The sequence below is a fragment of the Plectrocnemia conspersa genome, unplaced genomic scaffold (genome assembly GCF_051122295.1).
Source record: "Plectrocnemia conspersa isolate PC_06_02 unplaced genomic scaffold, ASM5112229v1 ptg000014l, whole genome shotgun sequence".
Lineage (NCBI taxonomy): Eukaryota > Metazoa > Arthropoda > Insecta > Trichoptera > Polycentropodidae > Plectrocnemia > Plectrocnemia conspersa.
This window is the reverse complement of record NW_028277178.1, coordinates 31,331,991-31,347,504: the sequence shown is the minus strand read 5'-3', so window position 1 is coordinate 31,347,504 and position 15,514 is coordinate 31,331,991. Positions and strand designations below refer to the sequence as shown.

Genomic DNA, 15,514 nt, shown 5'->3' with positions numbered 1-15,514 from the left:
TTTAATTTTAATAAGACTCCATAAATTTGACACTGATTTGAATTTAATAAAATTCGACGACAGGTTTATCCTCGATCGTTTCGTAAGCGCGTCTGAATCATCAACTTTAATATTTATAAATTATATCTGTATCGCATTAAAGATGCACGAAGATGTAAACGGTCGAAAGGACATTTTTATGTGTCGAAAGCGACTCGAGGCGACCTTAAAGTTAATATGATCGGTCACGTGACAAACCACATTAACTTTTAATAATAAATAAAAAGAGGTGGTTAAAAAATAATCGCGTAACTTTTAACACCGCGGGGACCCTTCTTCGTATTATTATGCATTGTTTACGGCGCATCGTTCCGAGAAATTTGCTTTCTCGCGGAAAGATCTTTATAATATGCGATATTGATGGTTTTATGCGGACGTGGGTCGATAAGTTGTTTTTTTATTTATTCAGGTTAAATTTTTGCCGTATCTCTACGAAATAATCGCAATGAAGAGGAAAAATTCTCTTTGTAAAAATAATCTCCCTTTCACTTGGAAACGGCAGCTACAGCCACCCACGAGCGATGAAATTGGTCATATTGCACGATAGCATCGCTCCGAAGACGACTCTGAGGGCTTATTTGTAGCCCTTGGACATAAAGAAATAATCGTAAAATATGTTAATGCACTCGATTGCAAACGTTAAGCAATAAGTAATACGAATTTTACACGGGCACGAAGAATAAATTATTTGGCTCACTTTTTCTCCATAAAATTCGAAGCAATATGCTTAGCAAAATGCAGCGATTCTCAATGTTTATGCACTAAATTGAGAATCAAGTAAAACATAATTAAGTTTTAGTAATATTTATAAAAAAATTAAAAATCATCATCTTTTGCAAACGATGACATATTTATAACTTCAATTTTTGTAAATTGTTTCATAGAAAAAAATCGTATTTTGATACAAACGTGGATTAAAGTATAAATAAATTATTTTTTTTAATACAAAAAATATTAATCTCACGAATTTAAGTTCTACATTTTAAAAACTACTTTTTTAAAAATCACATGCAATTTTCAGTTAAAAAAATAGCAGTAAAATACACTTGATAATAATCCATTGATCAGGCAAAAAAATCAATATTAATAAATATGTATGATTACTTTTTAGAAAGACGTCTGTGCGTCGTGAGCTTAAAAAACGATTCTTAGTATAGAAGTGACTAGGGTTTCTCTTCAAAAACTAATAATCAAGAATTTCTCGAGAAAATCTTAAGATGATTTTTAATTTCTGTAGAATTCTGGTAAAATATTTTTTGTTAAAAATTAAATTTAAACAAATATTTCTCATTGCCTTTAAGCTGCTCCAATTTTAAAAATAAGTAGTAATTTTTAATCATTTCAATATATAGCAGATAGTTAAAAAGAGAATAGGTATAATATATGAAACTAGTATAAGTTTAATGACCGACTCTAGGAATTACTATTAGCATACTTTTGTTACAAATTTTCTGTACATTTTATGATCAAGAAAAAATTAACTTTGCAAAGAAACAATGATATTAAAAGTCTTGGACAAGGATTTTTTAGTTTGCTATATAAAACAGGAGTCAATGTTTTTATGTAAATTCTATTAATTATTCGATGATTTTTTGCAATATAGGAACAAATATCATCATTCTTAGTGCAGCTTATAATTCTAATATTAATAATTATATATGTGTATAAATAATAAATAAAATCAGTTTAAAAAGATTTTTTTACAAAGATATGTACAGTAAAAAATGTATTTATTTATATAGTAAAATTTCTTAATTATACTATTTTATCAAAATTATTTATTTCTTTAAAAAAATAGAATATCTGAGCAATTGACCTTTTCTTAAAAAATGGAAAAATTAAGAAGCGAGAAGCACTATTTATGACATACTTTTTCTGCAAAGATCAATGAAATGCATTTGTTTATTGTTGCCTACTGATAGTAATCATTGTACAAAGTAAGGATCGGATCTTATAGCAAAATCAAATTGTTAAGTAAAAACAGTTGCTATTAAAAATAAACTATTTTAATTTTACCATTAAATAAAATTAAAAATTATGCAAGAAGAGGCTGATCTTCTAATTGTTAAATATATATACAATTCCCACCAAAAAAATGTTATAATACCAATAAAATATTTTTATTACTTATTTTATTAAATATATTGCTCTAGAAATGTCGTTTATTTTTAAATAAAAATCATGGATAGCGTTAAGTATTAGATATTGACTCAAAAATATTTTTTTAATATTTTTTAAAATATGATACACATTTCACAATACCTTAAAGATATACTAAAAAATATTTTACAGTAAACTCATTTACGGTGACATGTGCGTTTAATTAGTCTTTTATATCAAACAGTCGATTTTCTCGACTCGAAGCATCATTTAAGTTCCTGAATATTGATCTAATGCCTTATATACCATATTTTAATCTATTTACAATATTTAGTTACTCACTTGAAATATTAAAATTGCCAAAATCAATTAACACACTTTGCAAAGTTTTCAATAATATAACACATTGTTTTATAATACTCGATTCGATTAATTTCTTTGTCCATTTACGTAAAATATATCAAGATGTGAACGCATTCTTTGATTTAACACGGTCGTTTCATAAATATAAAAAATCGCTCGAGCAACTTTTCGAATGCACATACATAGTATATATTATTACATACATATATTATACATACAGTTTTTTTTATCTTGTGATCACCAATTTATGTTTTAATTCGGCTGGACGGGTCTGGCATAATCTATGTGGCGGTTGCGATCGTGTAAATTATCTCTTTACATTTGGTCAGGACACAATGTCAGCATACGAAAAGTTTACAGCCTCACACAGTGTGGCAAAAATAACATAAGTTAAACTCGCATTTAACCGTAAAAAGCAATTTAGTGCACATATTGAGTCGTAAACGTTTGATTGACCATCGCTTGTATGTCTATATTAATCAATTTCTTGCTTTATATTAGAATTTATTACGATTGGATTTGATCCGCGTCAATTAATTAAAGTACAACGGCGTAATGAACGTCATTGGGAATATGTTACGATCGCTAGTATGCAATACATCTAAATGTAACGTTCCAATACTCGTTTGGTGTTATGTGATTTTGATTAAAATACAAGATGCAATTTTCGATTGACTTTCCAGCAAAGGAGAGGTAAAAAGTGAACGCATTCAAGCAATCAATATAACCCTTATATATCCAATTGAATTAAAATATTAAAATATATTATTATGAACTAAACACAAAACAGTCAAGTAAATATATTTTTAAAAATTGTAAAAAAATTGATCATACTATCTAAATTTAATATATAATATAAAAACATTAATTTTTTTCAGTGACACTACAGATGTAACAAAAAAAAAGATACATTGATACATTAAAAAAATATAACGTGATACTTAATATTAATATTAAAACATTCAACAAACAATTAGTCGTAACTTAAACTTATTCGTCTTTATTATTAATTAGTATTTTATTTTTTTTAATTATTATTTGACTGTTTGACGGTTACATGCGATATTTAAAATCAATACATTTTTTCGCATCATCAATCTCACATTGAGCGAGGTTACTTCATACATGCTCTGTAATTCTTATGAGAAAGTGTATCTTCCAATTGTAATGATAAAAAGCTTGGCATTGACTTGATTCGATTTTAAGCAGGGCACTTTCCAAGTAAAGGGCAAGTATTTAAGTCGGCTTTGTAAGTTTCGCAATGGCTCTCCGGGATAAGACTCTAAAGGGCCAGTTCGATCACGTACAAAATGACCGGAATATTATTATACTTAAGTGTGGGAAAGACGAAATATTATTGTACGTGTCAAAAAGTCAACCAAAGTTCATACCGTCATGAGAACGTCTCTCGTTCGTATAAAATATAACTTGAAGGAATGCAGAGCTTCGCTTTAGTACAGCCGTTTATTGTGAAAAACAGGCAGATTAATTAGCGTCAGCAATTAACAGGAGTCTAGGTAGAATGAGTCGATATAATAAAGATTTTTTAATTAGTCTCAGTTAGTCTTAATGAACGTTTATGCAATATTTTATTATTTTTTTTAAGAAAAATGTGCAATGATTCTGACCTCACTTTATTCTAAATTTAATACTTTTAATTTATAAATTTTATATTATGTATCTTTTTACTTATGTTTATTTTATTTTTAGAAAATTATTAAAAAAAAAATTATTAATTAAAATTTAAATTAAATAAAAACATTATAAATAAAAAATATAGTAGAAAAAATATTTCAAAAATATTTTAAAAATAAAAAAGTTATTGTTTTTTACAACTAATCTTTCAATTTTTACACTAATAATATTTATGTACAAATATTTTTCAGTTGCTGAAAAAATATAATATGTAAAAAAAATATATGCATATGAAGGAAATAAGTTATTAAAAATTCAAAATTCACAAATCAATCATTAAATAGTATAGCACAGCTTCCTTTGTAATAATATGTTTAATAGTTTACCATCATTTTTGAATCACTAACAATGTTTATTATTGCATATTTTGAGTAGCAATAAAACAGAAATAATATGCACAATTATAGCAATAACTTATTCGCGAAATGCGATATGTTTTGTAATTAAACGTCCCGTGTTAATCGCGTGTGTTTGAACGCGTGATTTACTCTTTGTCAGATGTTGCATTATTCTCTCACCTGCGGAGGCAATTAAATCTGTACATTAAGAGGCGCAAGTACTCCGGGGGTCACTTTTGACCCAAGGAGATGTTGCGACCACCGTCAAACATCACCCATAAATCTACCGTCTGTCAAGGTGAGCGCGCATAGATTTTTGTACATGCAATAAAACGATGCTGTTCGCGTTTGAGCGAAAACCTACACGGATTAAACCTTTAAATGCTCGCGTAGGTATTGTCATTAAATTATTATGTTATTTTAAATTTATGTATGTAAATAATTACTTAAATAAAAAAACATTAAATACAGACAAATTCACGTAACTTTTAAATAATCCATCAGCTGTATGATAAACCATAGTATTTTATAATTTATTTTTATAAATGTAATATATATATTTTTTCGTTGCATTTTATTTTTGGAAATCATGCAAATTAATTGAGCGCATCTGCCACCGGTGGACCAAAACGATATATCATTTGTCGCGTGCTATCACTGTCGGCTGATTTATACGCGCGCAAAATTTACAACTTGCGCGCATACGGCGACGAACGAACGATCTTGACGTTTTATACACATACAGCACATACGAAAGTCTCATCTTGTGTGATTTTTTTGTAAGCGACCTTTTCGCAGGAGGCGCCTTGCGAATCAAATCTTCCGCTTCGGCGACAGTATAAGATTTGATTTTGACAAGTACATGGACGATACCCTTTTCAGACAAATGAAGAATATTATAATAATAAAATAAATATTTTTAAACTTCACGTTTTTGTATTATTTAATTGATTTATCATTTGTTTTAATGACTATTTGTATTTTTTTATATTTTCTTTTGTTGACTAGAAAATTGGTATAAATTAACAACTTGCAATTTCTATATTTTTAATATTGTAAGAAATGATTATATAATATAATATATAAAAAAATACAGTAGGTTTATGCTTTTTTATTACATTAAGTTTAACTCTTTTCAGAAATCATAATCAGTAGCCAGATTTTGTCAAAAGCACTTCAAAGATCCACTCTCACTGATATGTCCGTAATACACTTTGCGTATTACAAATATTTAATTGTTTTACTCTTACTAAATACATTCGAACGTTTTGTATTATAATGGAAAGTAAAAGTTCAAGTGCTTTTCTTACTACTAAAATAATTTATTGGCATTTTATATCGATAAAGAAGACAGAGATAATTTATTTAATAATTTATTCAATCTGATAAAATGATTGTTTTAGTAAAACAATTACATGTAAGGCTTACAAGTCACGCAATTCTTACGATAAATTTAATTAATACAAATTATTTAGAGCAAAAGCTTATATTTTTTAAAAAGATCATATAAAGACGAAACATCTGCAGTTTTGAAATTTTATAAATACTACTATTTTGCCATATTAAAAATAAATATAAAACAATGTCTTAATAAGCAAATCCAGATTTGTAGGTAGTATATAAAAGTAAATAATTGCTGTAACATGAGAGCAATAAACGCTGTTTATAAAAAGCAATATTTTTTTAATTTAATAAATTTATACGACACATCATTGTACATACTATTTAAGAAAAATATAAGCAGCAAAGATTCTCAAAAAAATTAAAAGGACATAAACAAATATATATTGTTAAATACATTTTTATTTGCAAGTCTTTGAGACATACCACGAAGCATATAATCATATTCTAAAAAAAAAAATTTCTCTGAATTATTTATTAAACTTACTTGTTAGAGATAGATTTGTATAGAAGCAGCTTATTCTCCACTTTCAGTTGGAAGGTTCTGCCCATTCGCTATATAGTGAGTCCTAGTTGTTTTCTATTACTCCAAATATGGTCCTTGAAAGTCAAGATGCATCCCCTAATACTTTGCACCATCCGATTGTGGAATTATTGCGTTATTTAATCGGACATGAGGACATGTTTTCTTTCTCATGGTGAACGTAACATGGACAGACTCGTTTGCCTTTATTTTCCAAATACGTGGCCATTTGTATTATGATGAGGTTTTCTTATAGATTAGTAGACGCTGTATTACCTGTGCCATCTTTCATAGTCTTATTATTGCGTTGAAAATATTTTTATACTCTGTTCCGGTAGTTTTTTAATTGCATTTTTTTGTACTTAAATCATGTTAATGTGATGCTCCCAAAAATAACTATTTTTTTAATATTTATTAAATATTTTATATATAAATGATATTGTAAATGGTATATTATATTTGCAAATATTAATATAAAAATTCGCAATATTAAAAGTTTCAAATTATAATTCCTTTAAAAAAGGCAAATTAAAATTGAATTAAAAAAACTGAATATATGCATAAAAATATGTGCATTTTTCATACTGTAAAATATATTTTTTTTACTTTAAAATATAAATCTAAGAGATGAGATCATTTAATGTGATATAATATGTGCTTTTAAATATTTTATTTTTCGTATTTAAGTTACATACAAAATTATTACAGTTGGTGATGTGTGTGAATTAGACACAGATTTTGCAGCTTGCATTATTTTAATAGTCGTTTCGGTCGTTTTGGTTGTCAAAAATAATTTGTTGCTTCTGCCACCGCCAAATCACTGTTGCCAAAGTGCTGCTTAGCTTGTGGCCAAATAAATCAGCCCCCACAAGCGCTAGAATGAAAATGTTTTACAAATGATTAAAATATATAACAAATGTACTGTACTATGAAACTATAATACATGCTATAATGGAAGTTACTTGACCTCGTAGCATTCCCAACTATTTACATTATTAAACATAAATTTATTTTCATGTAAATAAATTATTACATGCATATTAATATCACATGTTCTATTGTTCAACAGCGTGACATTTGCAATGGTTTGTCGGTACACGTTCAGTTTCACTCAGCAACGTCCTCTTTTGGCAAATGAAGTATGGCATGTAAATTCGAAATATATGGGAGAGTCCAGGCACGTGACCGTCGAGCAGAAACGTATGTGCCCGGTCGCAGGTGAATTGTGGTCACCCGAACACAAAAGAAAGCGCCGAAACGCCGATGAAGAGTGCGACGTCACACTCGTGACCGGATCGTTCGTCACTGATAAATCACGTCGGCTTAAATAATATTTTTGCATAACTTTATTTATGATATTTGACAATAAATGACTCAATAAGCGACAAGATGAAATTGTATATATAAATAAGAATAAAAAATATAGATTTACTTATATTGCTTACAAATTAAATATATTTAAAAAATATAAATTATCTGAGATATACGTAACAAACTCTTACAAATTTCTCATTAAAATTCCTACAAAAAAAATATTTTTTGACAAATATTCATGACACAAAACAGCTATGTACTAAGTAATTTAATTTAATACAAATCCTTAATTGACATATGAAAATGATAATTTATAGTTCATAAATATTATAATCCGCATTCGTGCATCGCCCAAGAGGGGCAAATCGTAATACTTTACTCATCATACATAGACTTTTATTTATATTTTACATTTAACAAGGCAAACGATGCGCACATAATCTCACCAACAATCTAACGAGCGAAAGTATGACAATTTCTATATTTTGCAATATATTCACATGATATTGCGACATACGTATGTATATAGGTTTAAACTAGCAAAAGCTCGTGCTTATTATGGGAATCTCCGACTCGTTTAACGACCTCAGATATTACTTTAAAATGCGAACGATTTTATTGCATGGGCATAAATTGATAATATCGCATAAATTCCTATAAATAAACTAGGCGTTGTTATTACGCTCGTTAATAAATATAAACATATTTTTTTTAGTATACAATATATTTTGTAAGATACGATCGCCTAATAAATCACGACTTAAACGTTAATTTAATTAAGATCAATTATACGATATGAGCGGTTTAGAATGAAAAAAAGTATAAATCAACAAAGCGCTTCAAGCGATTCGGTTATTATTATATTTACATGTTTGCGTTTCCTCGTGAGATAATCGCTCGGAGATGTATTTTAATTGTCAACGTTTTAAAACGTAAGTTATATCTTTATTATGTGCGGAGTGGATTTTATTTATTTATTTAATTATTAATAGTCTACGGTGCGATATTAGAAAATAATCAAATCTCAATACGGATCTGTTTCGAAATGGTTTAATTTTCATAGCGGTCCACGAAATATTTTAAGAAGACGGCCAGAAGCAGGTTCTTTAATCGCCTAATATACGAGACCATAACACACGAGATAAACAGTATAAGTTGAAATTTAAATAATATCAGTGGATTTACATAAAATATCACACATGCTCTAAACGCTTTTCGTCCATCTCGTTCGACCTTCTTCGGCACACATTTTCGATTTTACGACGATCGCATTATAAAAGAATTATATTGCCACATTTTCGATATCTGAATTATAATTAGCCAATATATCTTACGATTGATATATAGATAGGTGAATTCTGGTTTTCATCAATTTAACATAAACATTCATTTTCTCGAATTTTTTACTTTTATATTATTACGAAACGTCTATTAGCAAGTCAAATTTAAGTTGAAAATCCGATATAATATATTGGGAATATAATTCTGATGGAAGTCTCGCGTGTGCCATTAAAAAATAATTAAAACTGATCTATTTTTATTCGATTCTATATGCTTTTTTATATCAGATAAGGATGGAAAGGCATTTAAAAAAGAGCAACGCACCCACGAGTAATATATGTTAAATCTTAGGTATAATTTATTCGGATTGTCACATATACAACCGTGAAACAGACGATAATTTGGGGCAAAGTTTCTTCTCGGGCCATATATATGTCAATAGAGGTTCTTTACGATATCGCATGTGGACCGATAAAAGAGATTAGTAATATCTCGCCCGACTTAATGGTAATTTATAAAAGGTACCGGCGTTACTTGATTACCATAACAAATGTTACGACCCCGAATTTGGTGCCAATGGTAAATTTCAGCTGTAGGCCTCCGAAACGTGTTAGATACTCAATAAAAATAGTTAATCAGATCGATCTTGAATTTATATATATTTAACAACAAAACAGGTTTTTAAATTTAATTAAATTAAATTAAGAACTACATTTTTTTTATACATATGTATACATATTTTAGTGATTTATTAAATCTATACACTTTTTCTATTTATTATGTTTTTAAGGAGCTAAATATATATTCCAAAAATTTACACAAAATTTATGTGCATATTCGTTTCTAATTCTATACATTTATTAATCATAATAAAATATTTTTAAATAAATCCTTATCTTATTTATATAAAAAGACATATTTATATGTACCTCTTCCGGTACACTTAATTATACTATTTTTTTAATAAATGAAATATATTAACACATTTTATCGTTATTTAAAGTCCCATTGCTTTGTGTTTGATAGATTTCTTAAAAACTATTGGGTAGATTTATTATGAAATATAAGGTAGATTTTTTAATACATATACCTATTGCCTATATGAAATTTAATGACACATACTGCCTTAGTTTTCATTTTAATTTTGTCATAATATTTATTTTTAAAATATTTATTGTATTTATCTCAGATTAGGCAGTCTGGTCATCTATTTTTTTAAATAGTGGCTACAAGAAAATAAAAATATCTGTAGCTCATTTACGAAAAATTCTGAAAAAATTTAAAAATATAATAATACTGTAATTAAAACTAAATTATTAAATTTAGTTTAAAATAAATCTTGGTAATAAAGTAAGCCAGCCTGATATATTAATAACATAAAAATATTATAACTTTGGTAAAAAAAAAAAAAAATTTTTAAAAAAATATTTTTTTTCAAAACATTTGGCATTTATGTAGGATAAAAAAATTAAAACACGATAACTAGCTAAGCATCAATTATATTAACAAAAACCTCTTTTTTAATAATCTTTTTGCCATTGAAAGTAAATCGCCATCCTGTCTCAAAATGGCGGCAATTAAACAAATAAAAAAATCATTGCTTTGTTGAAAGTTATAGGAGTATATAAAATACATACATATGTATATATAAAAAACCTATTATAATAAAAGGTACATTAAAATAAAAATATTTAATATGAGATATAAAAAAATTATAAACATGATAACTTTGTAGTTCAGATAATATCAACATGATACTTATTTATAAATATTTTATTGTTAATATCTTAACTGAGTTTGTTAGTCAGTCACACTTTTCAAAAGTCTTAAAACAGTTAGGTTTCTAAATAACCGCTATTATGTTTTAAAATAACCACTATTTTCTACAAAGCTTTTCTAGTAAAAAAGTTTTTTTAACTCATAACACAATCCAACTGCCGTTCTTTAACTCATAAACATAAAACTCATTTTAAATATATATTTAGTAAATACCTTGACAAACTAACGTTAGTTCTTTTGCTACCATTTTAAAACACATCTTAAACTAAAATGAGTAATTTTTCAATTTTATTTTCAGTAACAAAAAAGTGAAAAATATATAATAATAAAAATGTTAGATTTTGCGGTTTTTGAAGACATGATTATTGAAACTGATTTTAAAAACATTATTATCTAGTAAATATATAGTTTAAACTTTGTACCTAATTAGCACTGGCATCTTGTTTTAAAATGGTGACTATTAGGAATAAATAAAAAATGTTTTGCACATTTTTTTACACACTTTATTATAAAAATAAATATATTTTAAGGTAAAATATCTGCCATTGTTAAACTTATTTTATCAAAAATATTATTTTGAAAATATATGTAGTGAACATCTATGTTATCGAGCAAACGTTAGTCAGTCTGCCGTTATTTTGTAACAAAATGGTTGCAGACTAAAAAATAAAATAATTTGTAACTAAAAATTTTATTCAATAATTTTTTTTAAATTTATGGTTCATTGACCTGTTTTTAAAATAAAATAACCACCGTAGTTTAAACTATAAAATAATAAAAATCAGAATCAGCATCTTGTTTCAAAATTATGATATTTAAAAATATTTTTTTTTTATACATTTTATATAATTATTATAGAATAAAACATTTTTTTAGAATAAGATAACTGCCGTTGTTGAACTCAGATTAACATGAAACGTATTCTAAAAATATATTTAGTTAATTTACGTTAGTCAGTCAGTCCCCCATTTTAAAACAAAATAATGCCGTAAAATAAACTGTAACTTAGATAAAAAAATCTCAGATATAAAAATCGCGAGAGCATAGTCTATTTTTCGGTTTTTGAGGTCATGTAGTTTAAATCATATCATTAAAAGACTTATTCTAAAAATATACCTTAATAAACATAAAAATAAATGTTTAAATTTTTTGTCGTAATTGTTGTATTAAACGTTTTTTTGGAAACAATAGCTGCTGTAATTTAAACAATGTTAACATTAGATTTTTTTAATATAACCCAGTTAATTTTGTAAGTCAGATACAACAAACATTAAAAAAGAGTTTTAATATATAAATTACATTAAACATTTTTTTTTAAATTTTGGTCGTTTATATATGATATAATAAAATTTAAGGATATTTAAAATGATAAAAATAATAGTATTTAGTTTTAATCACATTGACATTAAAAGTATTTATTTACAAGCAATGTCCACCAAATGGTTTTAAAATGGCAGTTAATGAAAAAATAAAAAAATCATAGCCATGTTTTAAATATAACACATTCACTATGGTGAAAGTAACGTTGTTAATATTTTTAAAGAGTCGACATAATAACAGAATAGACAGTTGACCACACCTTTTTGATTTTTATTATCTGTTAAAATTACCGTATTTCTTAAGAGATACTTCAAATAATAAAAATAAATATTATTAAAGCCATTATTGAAGATTTTATATTATTACAATATTAATACAGTAAAACTGAGATACATTTTTTAAATCCTAAATTATCTGAATCAGAATCTAATTAAATGTGTAAAAAAAATATTATTTGCATAACGCAGTTACCAAATTCGTTCTACTTCCAGCTGCGTTACAAATTCTATTCGATAATTTGGCGATGAAAAAGCATTAATGTCTTAATACGCAAGTCGAAAATTGCACTGTTATTATTTCGTATTAATGTAACAAGCAAAAAAATGTCTGAAATTATATAATATTAGATATATACATATTTATTTTGTGCTCGTGTTTAAACTGGCGTTATTAGCGCTTTTAAAATTACTCACCGGTAATACGCGTGATTATCTCGCGTGTGAAATTTTTAATGACAGGTTTTGTGAAACTACCAGTATTATGCTATAGTCCCGCAGCACTTTTGATTTCTATCCAATTAATTTAATTATCGCGAGGTCGAGTAGTTTGTTTTCGATGTTGTTGTAGTGCTAGCGTTATTCACTTTTTCTAATATGATTTGTTTTTTTTTGTTGCAGTCGTTTTTTGGGAGGACCTATAACAACTTGAGCTCGATATCAGAATGTAAAAACAACGGGGAGTGTGTGATCAATAAGAAGAATCGCACAGCGTGCAAAGCGTGTCGATTACGAAAATGCCTCTTGGTGGGCATGTCCAAGAGTGGCTCTCGGTACGGGAGAAGATCCAACTGGTTCAAGATCCACTGTCTTCTTCAAGAGCAACAGCAGAGATCGCCGCCTATGTATCCTCTTCTACCCCCGGCTCTGATGCCGGCGGCCGCGTTGACCGGTTATTATAAAAATAATAATAAAACTCAAGAGGAGCCGAGGAGAAGTATGACGCCGTCGGATTCTGGAGCGTCATCGGCCGATCCCGAAGACGACAGTTCTAGGAGTGCTAGCGCGTTAAGTTTCATTAGGCCCACCTCGTCGCCTCTAAGTGATAAGGACTATTTTTCTAACAGCAGTCAAAAGCACGCAATCAAAGAGGCGATCAAACGAAAAACCCCCAACGTGACACTTAACATACCCTCGTCTCCGTTCGGAAGTGGTTCTTCAATAGCTAGCTTCTCGCCTAGGAGTGGTCCGTTTTTACCAGCTCTGAGAAGCGTCCCAAGCTGGCCGACGCGAACCGGAGGAGACCTCCTGCTTTGCTCTCCGGCTCTAGGCGGCGTGGCCATGGACCAGGACCAACCCATAGATTTATCAATCAAATCTTCAGCCATGACTTGTAGAGGATCAATTAAAAACGAAGACTGTTCCGACTCGGAGCCTGAGCTTAGTATCGATTTGAAAGACGACGACGATGGGACCGATGCGCTCAAAACACCACTCGACTTGACTCTCGTTTCGAAGAGGACGGGAGAGGTCCCCTTAACGGGGTAAAGGCGTGACTGTTCTCTTTTTAATATAATATCACGTGTTGTTATATTTAAAAAAATATTGTATAAACGATTGTGATCGTGAGTGCCAGTTTTTAAAGCATTTATGACTGTCAAGGCGTGCCTTTCATATTTACAGTGCCAGAACATTAAAATAATATATATATTTTTATATACATAAAGAAAAATGTAAATAAAGCGTATTTGTATAATACACGTTTATTTATTTTAAATAAAATTGTGACATATTTTTATAATCCTTATAACAAATCGTATGTCAAATGAATTGAATACTATTTCTATCGACTGATAATAAATTAAAAATCTTTGTATGTATATTCTTGAAAAGTATTGTTACCATAAAACTCTAAAATTGTTTTCTTGTTAATTGGCCAGTTTTTGAGTATGTTTGATAATTTAATTATTTATTGATTTTTGAATCCTTTAGTTTGTAAGTAGACATTTAAAAGCGTATCGTAAGTTTTCAATAATTGAAAATATGCTCAAAATAAGGGACGAATAGCCAGTGTTTGTTGAACGTATAAGTGTACATAAATAATAATTTATTTTGTTTAAATAAAAAATCAAATTAAATTCAGAGGCCAGTGTATTAAAAGCACGATATTTTTTATATTCATATATATAAATCGACAGAAACGTTGATAGCATTTACATATTTGTATTTAACTTAGATAAATTTTAAAGTGTTTCAAACAGAAAGCCGATGTTTTTTTAATATATAAAAACATATTTAAATACTAGATGTTTTTATTGCAAGATATATATGTCGTTTAAGAGCTTCGATTGTTATTTTGTAAAGCCTTAAACGCTCCTCGATCGTGTCATATTACTCAGATCGATATATTTATGTATAAATTTATATTATTTAGAAGAAATAAAGCCATTTAAATAATTTATTGTGCCAGTTATATTAAAATTAAGTACAAATAAAATCGAAATATCGCATCTGTTCACATATATTTAATATATTTTTAAAATAATAATTTATACTTTTGTATAACAACGTTGTTGAAAGCGAACCTGTAAATGATAATATTCGTATGAAATAAATTGTTGATTAGTGCGTCGTAAGTTTTGTCGTATTATTTAAATTTATAACACAAACTCGCTAGAAAAAATTCCATCTACTTATCTAAGTAAGTATAAAAATAAGAATGCAAGACTTATAAAGAATCTGTATTAATATTATTTGGCAGTCATAAGCAATAAGAATATTTCAATTGAGAGAGGTGTCAAACAGGAATATATTCTTTCTCCAACTCTTTTTAATATATACTATGAAATTATATTAAAAATGTAGTCCAAGGACAAAAATATATAAAATTTAACAAAGAGACAATTAAACCATTGTGACACATTCTTAATTTAATTTAAATAAATAAAAAAGAGGAAGATGGAGTACCTCGACACATGATTTAAGGTCCGAAATATGAGCTTTTTCATACATCAATAATGAATTATGTAGAAGAAACAAAATGGTTCAAAATCTTATTTGCAAAACATAGCCTTTGAATGGCAATTACAGGCAAATAAGTGTTTCGTGCAGTAGACCAGGTCTTGGTATACTTGGAACTAATCATT

At 27.8% G+C, this 15,514-nt stretch overlaps 1 protein-coding gene across 1 annotated transcript in view; it reads left to right on the top strand.

Annotated features, from left to right (window-relative positions):
- Positions 1–14,072, top strand: part of LOC148226787 (uncharacterized) — a 125,202-nt gene extending 111,130 nt beyond the window's left edge. Inside the window, exon 3 of the mRNA XM_088203445.1 lies at positions 13,050–14,072. Coding sequence (XP_088059571.1) covers positions 13,050–13,916 — 867 coding nt within the window. The 3' untranslated portion in view covers positions 13,917–14,072. The remainder of the gene's footprint in view (positions 1–13,049) is intronic.
- The last annotated feature ends 1,442 nt before the right edge of the window (positions 14,073–15,514 follow it).